Below are 20,138 nucleotides of genomic sequence, written 5' to 3'. Positions count from 1 at the left end.
AAATTAAAATACTGTATCAATCTCAAGTATACGAGATAGCGAACTGTACGTCAGACTGATTTAAAATCTGCCTCCTTTAGGGTCAGACTCGAATGTGGCAGCTTAACATTTCAGTCATCCCTACCTATACTTCATGCCAGTCTTGACACTTTGCTCGCTGGAGGAGGGCACACTCTGAACAGAGAGTTGCCCGAGACTTCGAGCCACCATGGCCACAGCTCTGAACTTGCTGCGAGTGCCTGTGCTGGGGCTGTTGGCGTTCTGCCGGTTCAGACGGTCCTCTGTGTTGCGGCTCACCCCCCCACGGTGATCTGTGCACACTAATGACACCTGCATCCTGGCTTCCGGCTGACAGTCCGAGTGAGAGGCTTTTAATTAAAATCTGCTGCGGGTAAATCAGATATGAAATACTCCCTGCGGTGGAAAGTCTGCAAATCCTCTCAAAATGACGAGACAGTTCTGTCCAGAAGATGCTGTTGCTCTAAAAACCAAACACTGCGGCTTTTGTTGGAAATCACTGCCCAGTCTTTTAAATAAGTGGCGAGTTCAAGCTGCAATAAAAAAAAGGGGGGGGGGGGGGCAAAGAGTGATGAATCACTGATGAAATAAAAATCCTGTCAAAGGAAGTCCAGGTCAGGGTAGAGAACCATCAATTCTCTTGGACAGCAGGTGTATAAATCCAGACGGAGAAACACCTGCAGTCGCTGCAGAATTCAAAGCAAACAAAGACTGAGTCCACTTTAACGAGACGGATAAAACAAAAAAAAAACATAAAGTTGTTAGAATGTCCTTTTAAATTGTTCCTCCATTCCTCGACATGCTCGCCTGCTTGTTCTACCTTACAACAGTCAGACTCACAGTCTTGTAGATTCCTTTAAAGTAAGCTTCAATCAACCTTCAAGAGTGATAACTAATAGATCCAAGCAAAGGAATTGAGAAAATAAAGCCCGGTGTGCAGCTCCAGGAGCATTTCATCTCGCCTTCCTGACAGTTGCCCCGCCTGATGCGTATCCTGTCAACACAGTGGCACGCTGGTAAAAAGGGACAGCCTCAGATTCACTTCCCAGCTTTGACTGTTGCCTGGATTAAACTTACATCTGTTTGGCTTGTGCTAAGCAAAAAGCCAGATAGAGCACAAAGGCGAGAGATGAGAGGAAAGAGAGGGAGAGAGGGAGTGAGTGAATGTGGTGGGAGGGATATGAAGAGAGGCTATGAGGAGGAAAATTCAGAGACTCACAGCAGCGTGAGAGCACGCCATAGAAATGCGTTGTGTGTGCAGCACCTCTCCCAAGAAAGGAGCGTACATTTTTGTCCTCATATTTGTCCATCTGTTGCCCTGCAGTCCGGCTTGATTTAGTTCATTTCGTCAGAAGGAAAGAGAGGTATGAGGGCTTTGAGGGCTGGACTTTGTAACAGTCAGCAGCCCCAGAAAAAAAGGGGACACATTCAACTACCCATCGAATATTTATTATGTAACTTTATCAGTCTTGGTACAAAGCAGCTGTCACTCAAAGGCAACGCTCTTTGTCTTTGGTGGGTTTAGGGTCATTTCTGCTCCTTTCAGCCTCATCCTGAAGGATGACGACTCAGGAATTGACCTGCTTACAAAACTGCTCTTAGGTCATCAGGAAGCACAAATTAAACTGAAGATATGATGGTAATAATTGGAGGCTGAAAGTGAACACCACAGAAGCTGGACTCAGTGTCAGAGTGGCTGCAAATTGACGAGACAATAGACGGTGCGCACACTCCTAGTAATATAATACTGAAGCTTATCTGAGTGGACCAGCGGCTGAGCCTTGGAGATAATTAAAAGAGATGCCATTAGGAGCAGGCATGCATGGCGTTGTAGAAGAACCAAAAGAAGAAACCTCCATCAAAGGAGTACAGCAAAAGGGATGCTGCAAACTATTCTTAGACTTACAACCGTTTGGTCTCTTGGGCTTAGATACAACTCTGAGGGGACTAAAGTTGAACTGAAACCAGATTATTGTCTTGATTTTGAGAGCAAGGTGAGTCAAAAGTGTTCCAAGGGATCATTAGAAAAGACAGACCGGTTAAAGGAACTGCTAGGTGATATGATCAAATATGTCAGCTTTTGAAATAGGAGCAGAACCATCTTTAGGTAACACAACCCTGCAGTTTTTTCTCGTTTTCTACAGAGCAGTTCAGCGTGAAAACAAAATACTAAACTGATCTTTAGTGACGAGTGGTACTGTTGGGAAAAGGAGATGCCACTGCTTGTTCTGCTCTGTTTCAGGGGCCACAAGAGTCAGTTGCAGTTCAGTAAGCCCACACCATGCACCACTCACAATAATCTAAGAGTTTTCCAAGTTTGAGTAAAAGAGAAAATAAAAGACTAAAATAAAAATCATTGAGTGATTCTGTGTTCTATTGATTATTTAAGAAGGTCTTTAAAATCACATTATCTATTCCAACATCCAAGACATGTGATAATAGGTTAATGTTATAAATGCTGCACATTTATTAATTGAAGCTGCAGCCATCGATGAAAGTGTGCAGACTTCAGCAGTTTAACAACGGATCAGTCAAACTGCATTTTGTGAAGATGACAAATTTGACCACCAAATGCAAACCGGCGCACAAACACGGCATGTTCATCAGGGCTGGAAAATGTCAGAAATTTCAGCACACCACATGTACCATCGCCTCGTAATTAAAAAGAAAAAAAGACAGCAGAAGCCATTAACTGCTACAAAAATATGCAAACACAACATTGCAAAAACATGCCTAATGCAATAAACCCTGCCTGCCGCTGGCTGTGATCCAATAACTCACATCTGCCAACTCAATCTAACTACGAGCTTTTCACAAAACACAACACTAAAGCAATAGAAGAGATAAAAAGCAGATGATTATTAAAGATAAGTGAGAGCTAATTATCTATGACAGTCAAAACTTTGTAAAAAAAAAAGAAAAAAAAAACACTACTTACCCTATCTCTGAGCATGGCTGAAGGAGGAATGAGCCAATAAATCCAGTCAGTGACCTGTGTGTGTATTTTCATATGGAAACTTAGAAAGAACGATCGTGGTTTGATTTTCATCTAATTTTCTTTTTTTTTTATTCAGTATAATTGATTGTAAATGTTCCATTGCACAATTAGGGGCAAAGAATCAAAGATCATTTGGAAAAGCTGCTTACTCTTTTAAAACTTTAGGACACTTTAATTGTTTTGTTTTTTTAAATACATACTTATCAGGCTAACACTGGCCTAAGCTAAAATCTATTTTGTGGCCATTCATCAAAGTGTGCATTAGGATTCCTTGTTTATTCAGTCATTGCCACAAGATAAATCAGCCCTCGAAGACATATCACTGAAAAGAAAGTTCATTTGCATTTTGGGTGTACAAATTAAGAACACAACTAGAGCTAAAAAAGGGATGATCTTTTCAAATGATTTTTGTAGTAATTAAAAAACTAAAGACTTTTGAATTCCTGTCGTGATATTCAGAAGTGCTAAACAAATCAGTTTTTATTTCACATAAAATATTTTCCCATTTGTCAGAGTCTTCACCTTCTCACTTTGATTAGGAATCTGACTTTTGGTCACTTACTGAGCTTTAAAAAAATCTTCCGATACGCCATCACTAGAAGTGCTGCAGATGGAACCCTTTGCTTTAGCAAATGTGAATGGTGAAAAAAGTTAAAACTGCAGCTAAATCTGGGTGTTGACATGATTAAATCTGTGGCAGAATAGAATTAATAAGAAACCTGTTCTTCTTTGGAGGGAACAAAGAGGAAAAAACAGCAAACTGGACAAAAGATCCAGATTTAAAACCATTAACGTACAATAAAACATTTTCACACTGGCTATTGGCAATCCAACTACTTTGCCAGTGATGCATAAGAAAATCACACACATACAAACACACACAATCAATATTATTGGTTCGATTCTGCTTCTCTTTGCAGCCCTCTGTGAAAGAGTCATACAGGCCGTCAGTGACGTCACGCTGTAATGAGGCCTCAAGAGTCTGTTGTGGTTGCACAGGATTTTCAACTCACACAACAGACCTACACCAAACTACAGCCAACATACTGCAGCTGAGGAGCACAGTTTAAGATACAAACTTTCATGAAAAGTTCCTAAGAAAGGGTTCTGACCAGTAGAGATGCTTACAAAAACCCAACAGGCTCTGTTTCTAATTCAACATTGCATTTTATCAACTTAAACTAGTCAAATATAGAGGAATGTCATTGAAGGAAGTTTTATGTTATTTTTTAAAAAGACATTTACATTAGTGATATCAGTTTTATTAGTACTCAGATGTTAAATAACTTCAAATCCATGTTAAATTCAAACTCTTGATTTAAATAAACTTGATTAAAATTGCATTTTTGGTGTTTTTAACATGATCCCATGGCATTTTTCTTAAGATGGAGGACATTTATAAAGAAAATTAATATTAAAGTAGCCTTTCTGAGTATTTCTTTAGTCAAATCATTGGAAATCAGGACGAAAGCAGACGAAAAAATGTAATTGGAAAAAGGTTGTGGTTGTGACGTAGAAGCTCCCTGCTCTATTTCATTCTGATACATCCACTTTTAGACGACTAGATCCATGTACATCTTCATTTTCCTCGTCTGAGCTGGCATCTGGTTCAAAACTGTAACTAAAAGACAACTGGGAACGCCCTAAAAATAGATCAAAAGATGGTCAGCGTGGGACTCAGGAAATCAGTCAGTTATCAAACGATCCCTATTTGCCAAATAAAATATTTCCATCTAATACAGCAAGGCACACACAACTGATCAAAAGTTTTACTACATACAATCTAATGTTTTTATTAATTTTACTAAAAAGTATTTAAAGGACCTACATCATGCAAAATTATTTTTTTAAGCTTTTAAGCCAAGTGTTTTATAATGTTCTTTCCTCACTGAAAACAACCCCAAAGAGGTATTTTGAGCCATTCACGCATCTCTGAGTATTCCTCTAAAAACCTGCGCTCTGAGCACCAGCCCCTCCTAAAACGAGCAGGTTCTCACATTGTGATGTAGATAAGTGAGGAACAGCCCCTTCCAGGAAGAGTCTGCTCTACCAGCACCACCCCCAGGCTAACACACACACACACCCACTGTCTCCACAGAGCTAGTGGTGACAGGCTAAACATTTTCTTTTTACACACAATATGCACATCCATCTTTGCAAAAGTTCGGTTGTTGTTTGTTTTCGTGGGGGCGATGTAGGCACGCTGCTGAGACCGACTCTGGGGTTGACGTAATGACAAAGGGGGAAAACATAAATACAGCTCAGATTGTCTGCCAGATGGACTGGTGAACTGTCCATGGTCTTGACGTGCCTTCACCTGATAGTAGCTGGACAAGCTCAAGCAACCCTGTGACCCCACAAGAAAGAGAAAGAGAGAGAGAGAGAGAGAGAGAGTTTCACACTTTTTTGTTATAATTCCACATGTGTTAATTCATAGTTTTGATGCCTTCAGTGTGAATCTACAATTTTCATAGTCATGAAAATAAAGAAAACTTAGAGGGTGAGTCCCAACCTTTGGTCAGTACTGTACATATATATACATATGTTTAAAAAAATTCAAAGCTAATGTTCAATCTGTGTGCAGTTCAGCTTTCTTCTGTTTAAATGTAACAGCTAGGACCATTTGTGCCAAACACTGGCTGGTAATGCTATGTATGTACGGCCAAACACAATGACCACAGCTAATTAAACACCATTCATTGAGTTTTACTGAACAGCTTCCATGAGGATTTAAACGTTGCGTGAAAATAGAAGCCTGCCCAAATTTGATATGTGGTTAGGGTTGGGGAGAAAGAGGAGCATTAGTGTGCTTGAGAGGTTGACAGGGGCTTCAGAAAGTTAATGCAAAGTAAAGTGAGGTCTGGCAGGCTGACAGTGTTGATGGACAAATGCGATAATGCTTTCCTGGCAGCATAATGCGTCTGGAGGCTGGATCTTAAGATTTGTGGGTGCTGGCTGTTCAGTCACTCTAATGACAAATGATTTTCTTAAACAACTTTAAAGCCAGATGATCTGAGACAATTAAACTCAAAAAGACCTTCAGATTTAAATTAACAAACATATAAAGTAATGTCGACTCATTCTTTAGAGATTATGGGATTTCCTAAGGAAATAATAGAGGAGTAAGGATGGACATAGGTCACATCTGTGAGAAGCAAGTGCTGCGATTCTTAACTCTCCAGTGAACATGACAGATTCCCGGCAGACAGCAGGGCTCAGGAGGCGCTGTCAGCTCAGCTGTCCCCTCTGACACATCTAACAGAGTAAAAGAACTGAGACAATCAAAAAAAAAATTATTAAACAGGAATCCCCTGCACTTGTGTAATTTATGTAATCGTGAAAAGAAAGAAAAGGAGAAAGAGAATTCTGTTATTTTAATATGAAAATACAGTTTTGTTAATATTCCACGAACAACTGTATCTTAATTTATAATAAATATACAGATTTAGAAGCATTATAAGTAAAAACAAAGTAGCCTAAACTACAAACTACAACATGAATAATACTAAACTAAAAAATGGCAAAATAAATGCAAGCATTGTCACATGCTCTGTTTAAAGGCAGGCCTTCTCCTCTGCCTGTTAGCATTTGTCACAAAAACATGAGTTCAGGCAGAGAAGTCTGGAAAGTCTGAAAAGCTTTGTACTGCGTGTACCAAAGGAGGAAAGGAGGAGAAAGGATGAGGGTTAGTTATTGTGACAAGCTCTGTCCCGAATGGGTTTAATTTCTTTGCAAGTAATGTTTGCAATGGAATTTGCAGTAATTAAATAAGTGATGTTTGCAGAGATGTAAGGAAAACTCGCGATTTGCCATGATAATGATCAATATTGCGATGACGATATACGATACATGACTAAAATAGCAAAACATCTAAAAACATAATTTTCATTTCACTGCAACAGTTTAATTTAAATAAAGAGTCAACATAACTTAAATTACACTCCAGATGATTCTAGTCTACATAAGCGGCAAGCATCAAACTTGAAAGGGCTCCATCTGATTGGTCAACAGCGTAAGGGGGTCCATCTGATTGGTCAAATGCATAAATATATCTTTATGATTTGTTAAATACTTCAAGCTGCCATAAGACTGTTGAAGCACATTTAAGGTTTCTATTTATTGCAAGTTTCGCCAACTTTTGCGATTATGCGTGTTGCACAGTTTGATATTTCGTGATTTATTGTGCAGGCCTACTAATTCCCATCAACTCTAAGATGAAAACATTCAAATTTACACCCAATATAAATTGATATGCATTACGGATTTAAGTGGTTATTTTGTGTATTATTCTCTTTACTCTCTTTACTTTTATTTGCTGGTTTGCGAGGCTTTCCATCTGTGAAACCTGGGTTCAATTCCAGGCTGCTCCCTATTCCCTTCTCTGCTGATGTGCCGGTCCCAAGCCCGGATAAATTGAGAGGGTTGCGTCAGGAAGGGCATCCGGCGTAAAACATTGCCAAGGTAACCATGCGGCTCTTCCTCGTGGGAGGGTTGTTTCGCTGTGGCGACCCCTGATGGGAGAAGCCGAAAGTGAAAGAAGATTCTCTTTACTTTTATTTATAACAACTGTAGAGAATTGAGTTCAAAACCAGCTGGTTTTATTTTATTAGAGATAAGGTTTGTGATTTATTAGGGATGTAATTTACTTTACTTTGTTTCTCCCAATCGTTGAGGAACGTAGAGTTGGATGGAGTAACCGTAATTCCACATGGCTGAACCAGTTCAGGCTTTGTGTGACGTAGGAGGTTTATGGTCCATTTAATAAATGTTTTAGGTGTAATTACTTTGCATATATAAAATGTACACACATTAGTAACACTTTTTAGACATAGAGCAGAATTTAGCCAAATAAAAACGCAGCTAATGATAAAAATGAGCCAGACACACAAACAAAAGTGAAAAAAACAGAAAAATGCTGCAACATGCATCCAAGTGATTCACCATGAGACGTGTTGGCAAATTACAGAAGGGATCGTGTTAACAGACATGCTAAGAAAGAAACAGCTTTTACACAACAACACAAGGAGGCCGGACTAAAATGTTGATTACTAAATGGAGTTTAAATTTGCCTTTGTTGAATTACAAAAGCAGTTTTACTGCATTTCTTGGAAGTCAGTCAGATGTGAAACAAGTTTCCCTCTGAATTAATCAGCAGCCAACCAACCAACCCATAAAAGTGTCCAAAAAAAATCGTTTGTGGATATTATTCAGCATGAAACACGTGCGTAATCTGTAACCAAGAGCTTATGTCGCAACAATGAATGAGGAGCAAGCAGTAAGACAGTTATGGTCAGGAGTTCATTGAAAAAGCTGGGTTGGAAAATTCAAATGTTGAAGATGTAAACTTGAGATGTTGAACACCATCAAGAAGCAGCCTTAGGTGAAGGTCTGGGGAGGCTCTAAAAGTGACTAAGATATACTAAGATATTTAAAAAAAAAAAATACAAACAAACCACATGCACTTGAGGAATAATAGTATTAAACATCAAACATCAAATCAAGAACTGTTCCATATGAAATGACTCATTTGAGATTCCTTTATTTTCTACAGTAAAGTGAACTCAAATATAAAGATACAAAAACTTTGTGGCTAAACCACACATTGTTTTTTAGTTATGTTTCTGGCATACAGGACTTTAAATACAATAACCTACAAAAATCATAACAAAATGGCATTGTGTAATTCTTGGCATTTCCACTTCTTGTGCCTACGCTTGGTTTCTGACTAGAACATTTTGACAAGCTGTCAGACTAAACTAGCCACAGTTAGCTCTAAAAGGAACTGGAGATGCCACCTCTGGAAACCAAAGATATATCACTCCATGTTAGTGAGCATCAATTCCTGCTTTTGAGGTAAAGCCAGGACAGTTGTGTGCTGCTCACAGTTGTTTGTTTGTCGGGCATTTTGCCTGAGGTAAACAATATTGAGTGAACAGGTTAATTGCGCAGCCCAGTCAACTGTATCTAGCTGCAGCTGTGGATACGACTTGGTTTCTAAATTTAGTGCTTAAGTAGGGGATTGCCTGATGCAAAACGTCACAGTAGATCTAATAAAAAAGAACACGCTGCAGGGCTGCAGAATGAGACAATACTGAAAGCTGAGCAAATCTGAGAAGATTTGATCATCAAAATGCATTTTTTGGACGTTTAATATTAGGTGGCAGAAAGGAAAAGTATGAGCATTTACAAAAAAAATAACACAAACTGTGAATAAATATTATAACTCTGCAATATACCATGTTTTTAATTTGAATTTTTTCCCCTCCAATGTAAGAAAGAGTTGAGCATTTGCTGGACATAAAACTTCAAGGTTGCAGGACTTGCAAAGAGGTGGACGAGGCTGCTTGCATTTACTGACTGCATTATGTCAAGTGCCAGTGCAGATATTTGCATTAAAACCTCTGCTTAACTTCAGCCGCTAAACTGGAGCATCTGTGCCGCCAAGTGGAGATGAGATGAAGAGCACCATTCATTCTGAAACCATAAGATAACATCATGACTTCTATCTGTTTAAAAAGAATATTTATGCCTTTTTTTTTTTTTACAAGAAAGAATAAGTAAATGTTTGTTACAAAATGTATCATCAAACTTCTTTTAAAGTCATTTAAAGTTTTTCCTTTTCCTGTAACCCTTATGCTATCCTAGGCACTTTAACATTAGGAGTTGGGTCATCTAGACCCACTAGACAGTGCTCTGAACCTTTTTTTTTTTAAATGATTTGTGATCTTCACTGGTTTCCATGGATTACATGAAATCTTTCCACCTTTATCCACCTTTGTCATGGTAGGGAGAACACGTCAAAGTAAGGGTGGGGTCATCTAAGATAGCACAAGGGTTAAGAACATATGTCAGCTGTGTGTGTGTGTGTGTGTTAACAGTGTTTCACAATGTATTTGAATTTTGGAAAACCTTTTAATTGAACACATACTTTAAGCAATGTCCTATTCCACTCTTTGTTTATGTTAATAGCTAAAATTCCAAAGCACAAGAGTCAATAAGCCACTAGTAAAGCATAAAACTGATTATTCTTGGCTTCAAATCCAGAGAAAACTCAAACTAACACAAATTTGTTGACAAAATAAAGGTGTAATGCTTGGAATGATGCTTAGGATTGGGGTTAAGGCACTTAAACGTATAGCTTTGGGAGGACTGCCAATGACAAAATAATTTATTTATCAGCTGGTTTTTTTTGTGAACAATTCAATGTAGTGGAAAGCAATATTAAAACCACAGCAAGTAATAACAAAAAAAATCAAAATACGTCTTTAAGTCAAAAAGCTGCTTTTAGCTTCCTTCAATACTTTACTGAGGAACGTTTTAATGAAGAACAATCTTAACAATATACAAGACAACAGCATAACTAAAAAAAAAAATATTTTATGCTTTGTAACAATAAAGAAATGATCCGTCTCTGCCCTCTAGTGACTAAAAGTATAATGACACTCCACTGAAACAATGATTGCCACTCATTCAAAAATTCCAAATAAACTTATGTTGAGGTATGTTTAGGAAAATTTAAATTTTTAAAGGATTTAAAAAAAAAAAAAGGAAGAAGGGAAGCTGTAGCTTAAAGACACAGACTTAATGGATGTTTTTACCTCTTCCATTAGTGTTAAGTCCCTATAAAAGCCATAACCACTCAGTCCTTCTCTATATAGTCCAGGAGACACAAAGCTTCCTGTCTCCACTCTGACATCAAGCTGGCTCCTTACTGCTGCCTGGCTTTTTGAATCAGGGCATAAACAAATAGAAAATAGTTGTTCTTTGTTTCAAGCCTTATATAACGTTTCCAATTTTATATTTAATACATTTTTTAACTCATACTTTAAAATTTCCATTTTGATTTTGGATACCTTTGTGGCTATTCAGTCAATACAATATCCATTATTTAAAAATCTTTGTCCCTGAAAAGGTTCTTGTTATAACTTTTTTGTCCTTTAACATTACATTTACAATTGTTTACAACAGCGAGTAGTCACTTCTGGAATTTGACCAATCACTTTTAAATCAGATATTTAACCATTGAATTCAACATTGATACCATTCAGTAGAACCACAGAAACGTACGATAAATGGAGAATCCCGAAAGTAGTTCTGACAAAAAGTAGTGACTACAACATTATTCTTTCATTTATTTTTAAGGGCTCACACAGCCATAACAAACCCTGCAAAGGACCAGTGAGTCTGCTTTATAAAGGTAAGTACAGGTGGTGACATGAAACTGTGCCTGCAGATGACAACAATGCTGGTGAAGGGAGCCAGCTTTGCCTCCTATCATATCACCGGCCGGGTGAAAACAACAGCAGTTGTGCCTGTGTTTGATGAAAATAATCCAACGTCTTGACAATACCAACATCAGCCCAGCCAGCCACACGAGCCAAGACAACAGACAGCAAGCATGCCATGCCAGTTCAACAGTTCAGGACAACAAAGAGCCGAAGCAGCAGGTTTCTAATTTGGGTTTTCCTCAGTATTGTGTGTCACGCTCATTAGAAATGGAGAAACAAGCGCTAATGTCACACTAATGTTTATAATAACAATCTACAATCACAAGATTTACAAACTTCAGCCTCTTTAAAAGTTTTGTTGCATACTTTTTTATTTATTATTTTTACTTTCTTATTAAGAAAGATTAAGAATTTGCACAACTTTATATTTTACATTTAAAGCTGTAAGTTATTAGAAAAAAACAGATTTTTCCTCTGAAGTTATGATCAGGAAAGTGGCAAACAGTCAAAATGGCATTTATCTAAATTAAAAGCAATAAAGGAAATTTTTTTTTACACGTCAGAACTTAAACAGAGTTTACTAAGGAAAATACTGTTGTAAATGATCAAGGGGAGAGGTAAAAACACAGTTACTGCAAATTTAAGGGGCCAGATAACTCCTTATGGAGCAGTATGTCCTTCCTATGTAGCTGGGCAAATATGCCACCGACCTAGATGATTAAAATAAAACCTGGGCTCCAGCACCTGTGCATTAGTCCAGTCTGACCAGAGCACTGAACAAAGCATGTGGGTTTTTTACCATGGAAGGAGCAGAACACTACTTTACAAAATGCCTGCCAAAAAAAAAATAAAAAAAGTATCACTTTCTAGAAAAAAAAAGCAACAAGTTCAAAAGAAAGAAAAATCAGAATATAGCTACAACAGAGCTGTTTAGAAGACGGCTAAACCCTTGGCTCTTGAATTACAAATACAATTTCACCTGCTGCCTCTCTGCACTCACCCAAGTCCGGGTCCAGATACTGAGTTGCCCCCTAAAGCTCTTCCTCTCTCTTACCTGTACTTCATGCCTGTCTGAAAAGACACACACTCCTCCAGGGCTAAGCCATTCATCTTCAGGAAGTCTTCCATGTTCTTAATCTGAGCAGCAATCCTCTGCTCCCGCAGTCTCTGCAGCTCAGCTTGGTCAGTGAGCCGGGTTGGGGGCTGATTTAGCCCCTGGTCCGAGTGGTAGCGGTTGATGCCGCTTCGGATGCTCTCACTGTATGACATAGACAGCATCTTGCCGCTGCCGCTGCTGCTGCTCTTCCGAACACCGCTTCCTGGCCCTGGCGGTTTGGGGATCTGCAGATTTTCAGGAGGACAATAACTGGATCTGCGCTTGTCAGAAGGCATCCGGGGCCCGCTGGAATACCCTCCCGCAAACATACTTCCCCAACTCCGTAGCGCTAGCTCAGACCCGTGCAGTGGAAAACAAAGTAGTGAGACAGTTGAAGCAAAGAGTTGCCAGGGTACGGACACCTCTAAATAGCACCTGATCCAAAAAAAAAAAGAAAGAAAGAAATGCTCTCTTGCTTGCAGCAGCACACGGCCATGCATCCTGTAATCAGAGTCTGCATAATATACTGACACTCCCCTCACATTACAGGTACACATTGCCAGGGTAACACTGATAGGGAGCATCCAGGTGACTTGCTGGAAATAAGGAGCAGGACAGAAAAGGACAAATGCCATCTGCAAATAGGAAGCATTCAAACGTGCATCGTGTGAGAGGAGGGGCCACATTCCTTTAGTTACTGTCAATTCTCCCTTAAATAAAGTATAAAAAAGAGAAAAATCAGCAGAACAATTTTCCAACCTCAGATATTACATACAGAAGCTGCAACACCAAAGTCAAAAGGTGACTAAAGCACTTTAAAAGACTCAGTCCTATCGTCTTTTGATTTATTTTAAGTGTTTCCAGCGGTCTTTTAATTATGATGTCATTTTTAGCCAAAATCAAAATCCTGTGGTTGTTTTTTAGGACATAGTTTCTGCAGAGTGTCAGGAGTTCATTCGAAATTCATCTCTGAGCTGTGGGCGGGACTCTTGGCGTAGAGTAAGCTTACAGTACTTCACACATCCAAGCTAACATCAGTGGTGCAACAAAAATGGGGACCGATATCGCAGCTTTCCAGCCGTATAGATTTGAGCCCGATGCCAGCTCGCACGAGGAAAACAAAGACGAACATGGATCTAGTTGTCTACTTGTGGATGAATCAGAATGAAGCAGAGCAGGGAGCTTGTGGCCTCCCCAGAGCATTTTTCAAATAACATATTTCGTCTGTTCCTGATTCACAATTTGAATTAAACCAAAAAAATGCCAGGAACAAAAATGTCATCAGAGAAGGGTCTTTAACATAGATTCACAAGGTTTTACGACATCCTGAAGAGGAACAAGTCAGCCTGAGAATATTTTCACATATTGACACACCATAGTGCTGTTTGTTGATCCATTTTAACTTAATTTATCTCAGTACAATCTAAAATTACCTGAAAATAAGTCCATTCCAACAAAATAAACACCTAAAAAATGATTTTTTACATGTTCCTTTCCAAATATGAAAATCTTTTAGCTGTATTTATATGAAATGTAAAAGAAAAACACTTTAAACCTTGTAGAAGTGAAGTTCAATGTCTCCGTATAATTCTTTGTGAAACTCTCCCATTTATATAGTCTAACAAAACTAAAATGGGGCCAAATAAAACACACGTTCATGGATGAACTTGGCTTTCTGTATAAAATATATACAGAAAGCCAAGTTCATCCATAAAAAGTAAAAGAAATAAAATAAAAGCCAGAAAGAAAAAACAGACTAACACTCCCATTGCCAGGGAACTGATGTCATTTCTGATTGCAGGGAGTGATGATTGCTTGTGCTTCGACATGAATATGCTGTGAACACCTGATTAAATCTACAAGACACACACAGTTTGAATTATAAAGGTTTTTGCTGTTACTGGTTGAATGGAAGAATTTTCCCCTGATAAAGACGTAATGCATGATACAGGAACTCTAACTTTTTTTGGTTTCTATATACTGTAAATAGGAAGAATTTGGTTAGTATTGAAAAACAGACGTGCAAACAGTAGTGCAGGCGGCCTGGGACGTCAGAAAGGGTTAAAACCCAATTTGAATCATGGCTCTTAACCTAAGGCCAAGGTTTAGTGGTTCTGTAGAACCACTGATTGAGCTTAGCTGCCAATTAAAGTAAATATTGGACCCGTCTTACTTAAATCTCTCACAGGGGAGCTCTTCATCTAATGCTTACAGTTTTGGTGATTACGATGAAATCAGAGTAAACACGTTGGCCTAACAAATAGTTACACAATCTAAATGCACCAAACTAGAAATGTTAGAAATTGGAAGGAGCAGGTTCCTGTCTGTTTCACAAGACATTTCTCACCTTTATCAAAATTAGTGAGTGAAGCTTCACTGCAGAACCCTTACAGCCTTTTGTGTAGATCTGTCAGAGCTCAACAAGCTTAAGGAAGAAAAAAACAATCCATCAAAATTTTTTTTTAAAGTATTACAGCCTGAAGTCATAGTACTCATTTGTTCACCCTTTTTAGTAGTATGAGTACATCTCATATTCAGAGTCCAGTTCCTATATGATATCCTAAAAGTATTAATGCTAAAACATTGTAAAGTAATGTACAATGTCACATTAAGAATGAGCGGCATAGACTACTGCACTCTTAGTTTTTCTCGTTACATATAAATGTATAAAATTATAAACTTTAACTGAAGATAATGGTATTGCGTTGTTCACAGGAGATGAATACCAAAATTACTGAAAAAATATTTAGATTTTTGTGTGTTTTTTTTCTAAAGAGAATGCATCATGAACATCAAATTACACTGTACTGCTGACTTGGCAAACAACTTCAGCTCCAGACAGTATTGATCGTGTAAATATCCACACAGAATAAAATCAAATCTTGAACAGCATTTTCTTTGCCTCATAGCAAAGCGTCTAATTCTCAAAGTCCAACCAAATCCTCCAATAAAACAGTTTCTAAATGTGGCAAACAAATGGTGAATTGTAAATTTGCACTAAGGTTGGAAAACCCAAATATTTGAACTTAGGTAAAATACAGAAGCATTACGACAAGACAAAGGCTCCTTCATCAACTACAAATATTTTTCTACGCCTCCCCCTTTGGACCAACAACATAATGTCGGAGTAAAACAGAAATAATCTCAGTAAAGCAGAATTTATCTGTCTGAGGCTTCAGGCAAGGCTGCATGCAGGTCGCATCAGTTAATTCTAACAATATATTCTCACATACAAAATTCACATGCAATCAAAAAGTTTGGGCGTGCTTCAAAACACACGTTTTGCCCTCAAACTCACCTGATTTCTTGGAGGTCGGCTCATGAGCAAGGCTGTGGGTTGCTAGTTAGCTCTTATAAACAGACACTGTGGACGGTCATAAAGCAGGTCCACCCAAACTGGGAGTGTCTTACTAGAAAAAGGTCTAAACCAATTAGTGAATGAGAGAGTGCATCCCTCCCCTCACCGCTTGGACCAAACTCTATCATCCCAACCAACACCTCTCCTCCTCTCCCTCTCTATGAGATCACATGGAAGAAATCCATTTATGTCGTTTAGCTGCCCGCCGTGTTTCTGCTAACCGCAGCAAATATTATCAGGCCTGAATTATTCACAAAAGCTTTTGCACTAAAAGCATCTAATGTTGTTCCACAGGAAAGAATGCTAAGAGCTAGACAATGGGGAGGTGGATGAATCCTGGGTACATTTAAAGCACAAACTCACATTTACGAAATAAAAACAAACAAAAAAAAAGAATAGATGCATATGCATGTGCACACAGTACAAAATGTATCATAATGAGCTTACTAGAAACAAACAAAAAAGGAAAAATTGTCAAATTTGACAAAAAAACAACTTTTGTAAAGTCTTTATTAGGTCCAGGAGTTTCCATGTTTACGCCTAAACACATGAGATGTCCTTTTTAGGAATGTTTGAATTGCTTAAAAACACAAAACTTAAAACCCATATCCATTCCAGATGAAATGCATGACTGGACTGATTCCCAAGAGGTTAAAAAAAAAGATCTTCACATTCTCACACCTTTCTTCTTTATAAAAACATCTTGTGTGCAGCAGAAGTTAAGCATAGGAATTTTGTATGAGTCTGGCCTGAAGGCTCACACTAAGAAATAAAAGGACTACCAAGAAGAAAATGACATTCACCAACTGTGAATGTAATTGTAGTGAGACCTACAAGATGTCACTGATGGAACTGTACAACAACAAAAATGTCACTTCTGCATAGGTGCTGTGCAGAATGTAATGTGAATAAAGAGAAATAGGCAGATCATCAGGTGTTGTAAAAAGGGGTGGGATCATACAAGAATTGTCTCGTCAACCCACTCCTTTTCAAGCACACTGTCTTGTTTTATCTGTCTATTTTAAACTTGTGTATATGTAATTTGTGTTTGAAATTAAAAAAAATTGAATAGAAATTGATTTGAAGCGAAAAAAGAAAAGAAAAGCTGTTAGCTGGCAATATGAAAGCCTCCAAACTGCTTTATCACATTTGCAGCCGTGAGACTTAGCAGGCATAACACTGAAACTATTACTAACCTCCACTAGCATGAGAGAGCCAGAAGTCCACATTCCTACTGTTTTGGAAGACATTCTCTCAAATGATGTACCAACAGCAACAGCTACAGTAATCCCTTGCATAACTTACTTTTGGACCAAATAGATTATAAAATAGGACGGAAACAAAAAGAAGCCGACAAAAGTTTATCATTTGATTGGAGGTTGACGGTCTCGTGTATGAAAAAGAATTGTCATTGGTGACACCACCTTAGCAGATATTCTGGAGTGTCTGTGTTACAAAGAAAACATAGATTTTATGTTTTTAATCCACAGAGGACAGCTTTTGATTAATTATTATAACAAGTGACCTCATGATAAGTGATGTAAAACTTTGACTTAGGGGTTGTTGGTTAAATTCACTGGACTAACAAGTGGGTCGATACGCAACAGTGTTTGTCTTAATAATGCCAACAACCATCAATGTCCGACTGGCTGTCCAGCGTCAATGTCAGCATCAGATACAAAGCAGAAAGACAAGAACATCACACCAATATAGAGTCACACCCTTAAACCACCCATCCATCCTCCCAACCCACTAAATCACTGTTGGGGTCCTGGGGCTGCTGGAGCCTATCCCAGTTACTGTTGGGCAAAGGCAGGGTACACCCAGAATGGGTTGTCAGTCCATCACAGACACACATTCACACATAGGGACAATTTAAATCATTTAACCAATAAAGAATGTTTTTGGACTACAGGAGGAAGCCTGAGTGCCCGGAGAGAAAACCCACACAAACATGAGGAGAACATGCAAACTCCACACAGAAAGGTCCCAGCTGGGTTTCAAACCAGAGCTGCCCTACTGTGAAGTAAGAGTGCTAACCACTATGCCGCCGTGCAGCCCAAAAATCTGTCATTTTCGGTCAAGTCGATGATTGTAATATGTAATTTATCTGTAATGAAAAAAAGAAACAATGAAGCTGAAATAAAAGTACCAAAAATGTGTCCAAAGTACAATAAACCATACAGAGTGATTGCATCAAATTAAAGGTGACTTTACCCATGTAAACCTTATCATGATTCATTCTATCCTCCTACTGGACTGCTTGAGGAAAATACAGTTAGAACAGATGTTTAGTTATCAAAGAGGTTTGCACTAAAAACAGAAATAAGCAAAGTCTTCATTTAATTTTGAGTTCATTGCCAGAAAAACCCGTCAGTGCTTTATACTGGATCAGTTGAATATTGAGATAATAAACTATGACAACCTTTCCTAAATGTGTTCTTATCGATATCATTTATAATAATTTCTCTTCAGAAATGCTAAAACAGGCGTGTGTGTTTTTTCAGTGAAAGATCCTTAAAGCTACAAACTGTAAAAAGTCAAAATTAAGAAAATCTGAACAAAAATGAAAGTTTTTGATGTGATCAATTTTGTTTTAAATTTATTGAGTTAAATATATAAGTGCAAAGTTGGAAGTCTTAAATCTTGTAACTAAAAAACACAAACAACTATTGTTGATTCAAAGGTTTTTTGTCAGCAACCTTGTAACCAAAGCTCCCGTCATCCCTATCAGGTTTAGACTGGATCTGCACTGGCAGCTAAATAGCAGAAGAGAAGTGTTATCTGTGCTGCACAGAATGGTTGCCTGGTTTTAAGTGACAGAACAGCATGTCTGTACATCAAGGTTACTGCAGTGAAATAAAACAAAAAGGACGAGGATACAAACAGAGCTCCCGCTCAACTTAAACCAAAAATGCAGACGCCAAACAAACACGGGTCACAAACACAGAAATGATTCCTGAGCACGTATGCATCTGCCACACACAGAGAGACAGGTACCTGTAAAACTGCAGCTGCCGTTTGGGGCTCCCATAACGAGCGCTAAAGATGTCAAGGGAAAGGAGGAAAAAAGACAGTTTCAATTAATAAAGATGGGAAAGAATACGTTAGAGGTGAAAGAAAAGCAGACAAAGCACAACTTCACAAGAAGTGATCGAAAAAAGAACATCAGAAGACACATTTCCTAAAGATCTGTACTATTTATGTTATTATTATTCGACAATTTTCATAATGTGTTCAAAATAACACCTGGACTAAGATGCAAGATCACCTTTTTATGCCATTTAAGTCTGAAATTTGTCCAAATAAACCATTCAGAATTAATTCACATTCAGAATGACTCGCATCCCAAAGAAATGTTTCTTCACCAAGTGAAACGTCAAAAAATGGTACTTTCAAACTCTATCGCAGCTGTAATTTGAACAACAGTGTCATAAATGATACCAATAATTTATAGGTTATTCTGTTAAATTGTGTCTTAAAAGTAGAGACAAGGTATGACTTCTTCAACTGCAACCACAAAAAAAAGAAAGAAACAAATCTAAAGAGACAGCACACAATCCAACAAACACAAATGTGCGCAACGGGCATTGACATCAGCATATCTTTAACTATCTCAAGAATAATTCCCACCAAACATACACTTTATGAATAAGGAGGAAAATCTCTTTACATCCAGACACATCAACATTTGTTTACTCCAAAACTGAAGCTTGTGCAGCAAGAGTTTCAATCATTGACGGTATAAGAGAACTGGACTGACTGAGTGGCCCCTCCCCCTTTGCGTTCCAAACAGGAAGTACCCGCTGGTCCCAAAAAGCTGAAACCCTACATACTTCTATTGAGAAATAAACAGCTAATACTCAAAAATAGCCATTCTTGCTCTGATACCTTTTATTAACATGTTCTTGATCCTCTTATTTTTTTTGCATTACATTTTTGCTGTAGTTCAAGTTATTCAAGTTATACACCGACTAATCCGATGAGTCAATAAAAGCAGGTGGCCTCGCATCGAACCTTCGAAGCATTTGATTGACGGATTCTCCTAAGCCATGGGGCGGTCGTTACCCAGAGGTAGGGCGGTCGACTGATCAGAAGATCTCCGGTTTGATCCCCGCCTTACCCTGGTTATACAGTAGGTTGGCGTTCGGCAGCAGAGTGTATGAATACTGACCTAACGCAGAGTGTTTGAGTCTGTGTGTGTAAATGGGTGAAGGACTGTGACTGTAAAGAGCTTGGGGCCTTCAAAGCGCTATACAAGTGTACGCCATTTACCAATTACTGTTCAGTAGAAGGCCTTCTAACATGCTTATTCCTGATCGGAGAGAGTGATTTCCATAGAAATGTAGGCTCAGACTGACACAGACCAATCACTGCTTACTGAGGACGTGTGCTTCCAACAAAGCAACGGATGTATCACAGAAAAAGGGCGACTGAATT

General features: G+C 38.4%; 1 protein-coding gene across 6 annotated transcripts in view; it reads right to left on the bottom strand.

Moving 5' to 3' along the window:
- The window catches only part of kcnab2 (potassium voltage-gated channel subfamily A regulatory beta subunit 2), a 95,037-nt gene that overhangs the window by 31,586 nt on the left and 43,313 nt on the right, over positions 1-20,138 (bottom strand). For 2 of the 6 annotated variants that reach the window (XM_011474830.3, XM_011474831.3), the window contains exon 3: positions 18,699-18,740. The exons of 1 other annotated variant lie outside the window; for it this stretch is intronic. In XM_011474830.3, the coding sequence (XP_011473132.1) occupies positions 18,699-18,740 (42 nt within the window). Of the gene's footprint in view, positions 1-124; positions 1,165-12,298; positions 13,189-15,638; positions 15,779-18,698; positions 18,741-20,138 lie in introns of those variants that run through there. 3 more of the 6 variants (XM_011474829.3, XM_020703143.2, XM_004068644.4) reach the window with 3 other exon arrangements.

The sequence above is a fragment of the Oryzias latipes genome, chromosome 5, assembly GCF_002234675.1.
Source record: "Oryzias latipes chromosome 5, ASM223467v1".
Lineage (NCBI taxonomy): Eukaryota > Metazoa > Chordata > Actinopteri > Beloniformes > Adrianichthyidae > Oryzias > Oryzias latipes.
Note: the sequence above shows the minus strand (reverse complement) of the source record. Positions and strands in the feature narration are given on the sequence as shown.